This window comes from Myotis myotis, unplaced genomic scaffold, assembly GCF_014108235.1.
Source record: "Myotis myotis isolate mMyoMyo1 unplaced genomic scaffold, mMyoMyo1.p scaffold_m19_p_4, whole genome shotgun sequence".
Taxonomy (NCBI): Eukaryota; Metazoa; Chordata; class Mammalia; order Chiroptera; family Vespertilionidae; genus Myotis; species Myotis myotis.
In genome coordinates this window covers 18,793,273-18,795,792 of record NW_023416346.1, presented here as the reverse complement: position 1 = coordinate 18,795,792, position 2,520 = coordinate 18,793,273, and the positions used below count along the sequence as shown (strand labels likewise).

The 2,520-nt window shown below is 42.1% G+C and overlaps 1 protein-coding gene across 1 annotated transcript; it reads left to right on the top strand.

The window, feature by feature from the left end:
- The first annotated feature begins 1,656 nt into the window (after window positions 1–1,656).
- Window positions 1,657–2,188, top strand: LOC118654512 (60S ribosomal protein L21-like). The gene has a single exon (XM_036305880.1). It carries the CDS (start codon window positions 1,665–1,667, stop codon window positions 2,145–2,147), a length of 483 nt encoding a protein of 160 aa, XP_036161773.1. The 5' UTR covers window positions 1,657–1,664; the 3' UTR covers window positions 2,148–2,188.
- Window positions 2,189–2,520: the final 332 nt, after the last annotated feature.

Sequence of the window (2,520 nt, the reverse complement as noted above, 5' to 3'; positions counted from 1 at the left end):
CAGATGTTTGGCAATGAAGGAGGAGTAATTAAGGTAAGTGAGGTACTTGAGGAGCAAGAGACTGTCTTCACAGAGATCTCAAAATGCATTCAAAATGAATTAAAAATTACATTTTAAGATATGTAGCCAAAATAACTTACTGACCCAAAACTTTATTCATAACCTATTGCTAAATTATACCAGCAAGTTGAAGATCAATCTATGTTTAATGGTCTCTTTGCTGTTATAGCCAATGACAACAAGCCTCCTTCTAAACCTGCAGATGTTTGCACATTTACTTATTTTGCTTTGGCTTGAACAAGAGATATATAGAAAGACTTGTGCTCAGTATTAAAATTTCTCATACTTCAAGTGAGCAGGAATTGGAGGTCTGGTGGGTGAGGAGATTATTATATTTTCCTTTATGCAGCTTTGCATGGTTTTACCAGCTGCAATCAGCATGTGTTAATCTCTATAGCAGTGATGGCAAACCTTTTGAGCTCGGTGTGTCAGCATTTTGAAAAATCCTAACTTAACTCTGGTGCCGTGTCACATATAGAAATTTTTTAATATTTGCAACCACAGTAAAACAAAGACTTATATTTTTGATATTTATTTTATATATTTAAATGCCATTTAACAAAGAAAAATCAACAAAAAAATGAGTTTGCGTGTCACCTGACACGCGTGTCATAGGTTCGCCATCACTGCTCTATAGAGATGTTTTAAATGATAAATAATTCGGGCCACTCAAACCAGGCATGAACCTCTCCAAGACTCAAGTTCTTGCATCTACCTGCTTTTACAAGCAATCACATAAAATGTGCTCCCACTAAACATATCCCAAATGATTGTTAATTGCTGGGAGCTGGTCCATGCTTGCTGTTTCAAGGGACCTGGCATATATGGCATACGGTTCTTAATATGTTTGCTCACCTTCTTGGCACTATGTGTTCTAACCAAGGTCTCTGAGAAAGGTTGTTTCCCCAGGTAGGGATTTTCCCCTGAAGTTAGGGAGGGAATAAAACCTCTTAACTAGTGCCAGGTGGGTAATTAATCACTTTAACTACGAACAATCATGCTTAAGCTACATAATCTTTACTCCCTGGAATGGAGATAAGAAACGCCCTAACCTTTGTAATAGAGATTGATAGGATTGAATCAACTGGTATAAATACAGATGTAATAAGACAGTAAGACACAGAACTTAGAATACGGAACCAGGAGAGACGGAACCTAGGCACAGAACCTACACAGAACGTTCTCTAGAGACAGAAGAACTTCGTTGGAGAGAACATGGCAAAAGTTCCTGGACAGAAACTGGCCTCAGAACCTAGAGACAGAACCTAGCGAGAGAACATGGCAAAAGATCCTGGACTGAACCTGACTACAGAAATTGGCAAGAGAACCTGACTAGAACCTGGTGACTGAACCTGGCTGGAGAACCTGGAGAACCTAGCAAGAGAACATGGACACAGACCCTGGCTGGAGATCCGAAGCAGAACTTTGCTGGAGATCCAGACCAGAACTTGGCTGGAGATCCTGGCTGGAGATCCTGGCTAGCCTGCTGATCAACTGAATGCTGTCCCCATGTCATTCCTTCTTCGCCGACTCCGTCCACACCTTTGGGGACCCCTGGACCTGCTGGGGTTGGACCCCGGCATATGGCGCCCGAATTCGCCAAAATGACTAACACAAAGGGGAAGAGGAGAGGCACCCGCTATATGTTCTCTAGGCCTTTTAGAAAACATGGAGTTGTTCCTTTGGCCACATACATGCGAATCTACAAGAAAGGTGATATTGTGGACATCAAGGGAATGGGCACTGTTCAAAAAGGAATGCCCCACAAATGTTACCATGGCAAAACTGGAAGAGTCTACAATGTCACCCAGCATGCAGTGGGCATTATTGTGAACAAGCAAGTTAAGGGCAAGATTCTTGCCAAGAGAATTAATGTATGTATTGAGCATATTAAGCACTCTAAGAGCCGAGATAGCTTCCTGAAACGTGTGAAGGAAAATGATCAGAAAAAGAAGGAAGCCAAAGAGAAAGGTACCTGGGTTCAACTGAAGCGTCAGCCTGCTCCACCCAGAGAAGCACACTTTGTGAGAACCAATGGAAAGGAGCCTGAGCTGCTGGAACCCATTCCCTATGAATTCATGGCATGATAAGTGGGAAAAAATAAAAAAGACTTATGTGCTGATAAAAATGTTTCTCTTAATTGAGTAGAAGTGTGGCATCCCTTCCCCCCAAAGAATAATTGAAAACTTTGTGTCACCCTAACTGGTTTGGCAAAAGACAGAACTTAGAACACAGAACTTAGAATACGGAACCAAGAGAGATGGAACCTAGGCACAGAACCTACACAGAACGTTCTCTAGAGACAGAAGAACTTTGCTGGAGAGAACATGGCAAAAGATACTGGACAGAAACTGGCCTCAGAATCTAGAGACAGAACCTAGCGAGAGAACATGGCAAAAGATCCTGGACTGAACCTGACTACAGAAATTGGCAAGAGAACCTGACTGGAACCTGGTGACT

Excerpts from the sequence above, each read along its gene's own strand:
- LOC118654512 (XM_036305880.1), top strand. The coding sequence starts at position 1,665 with ATGACTAACACAAAGGGGAAGAGGAGAGGCACCCGCTATATGTTCTCT.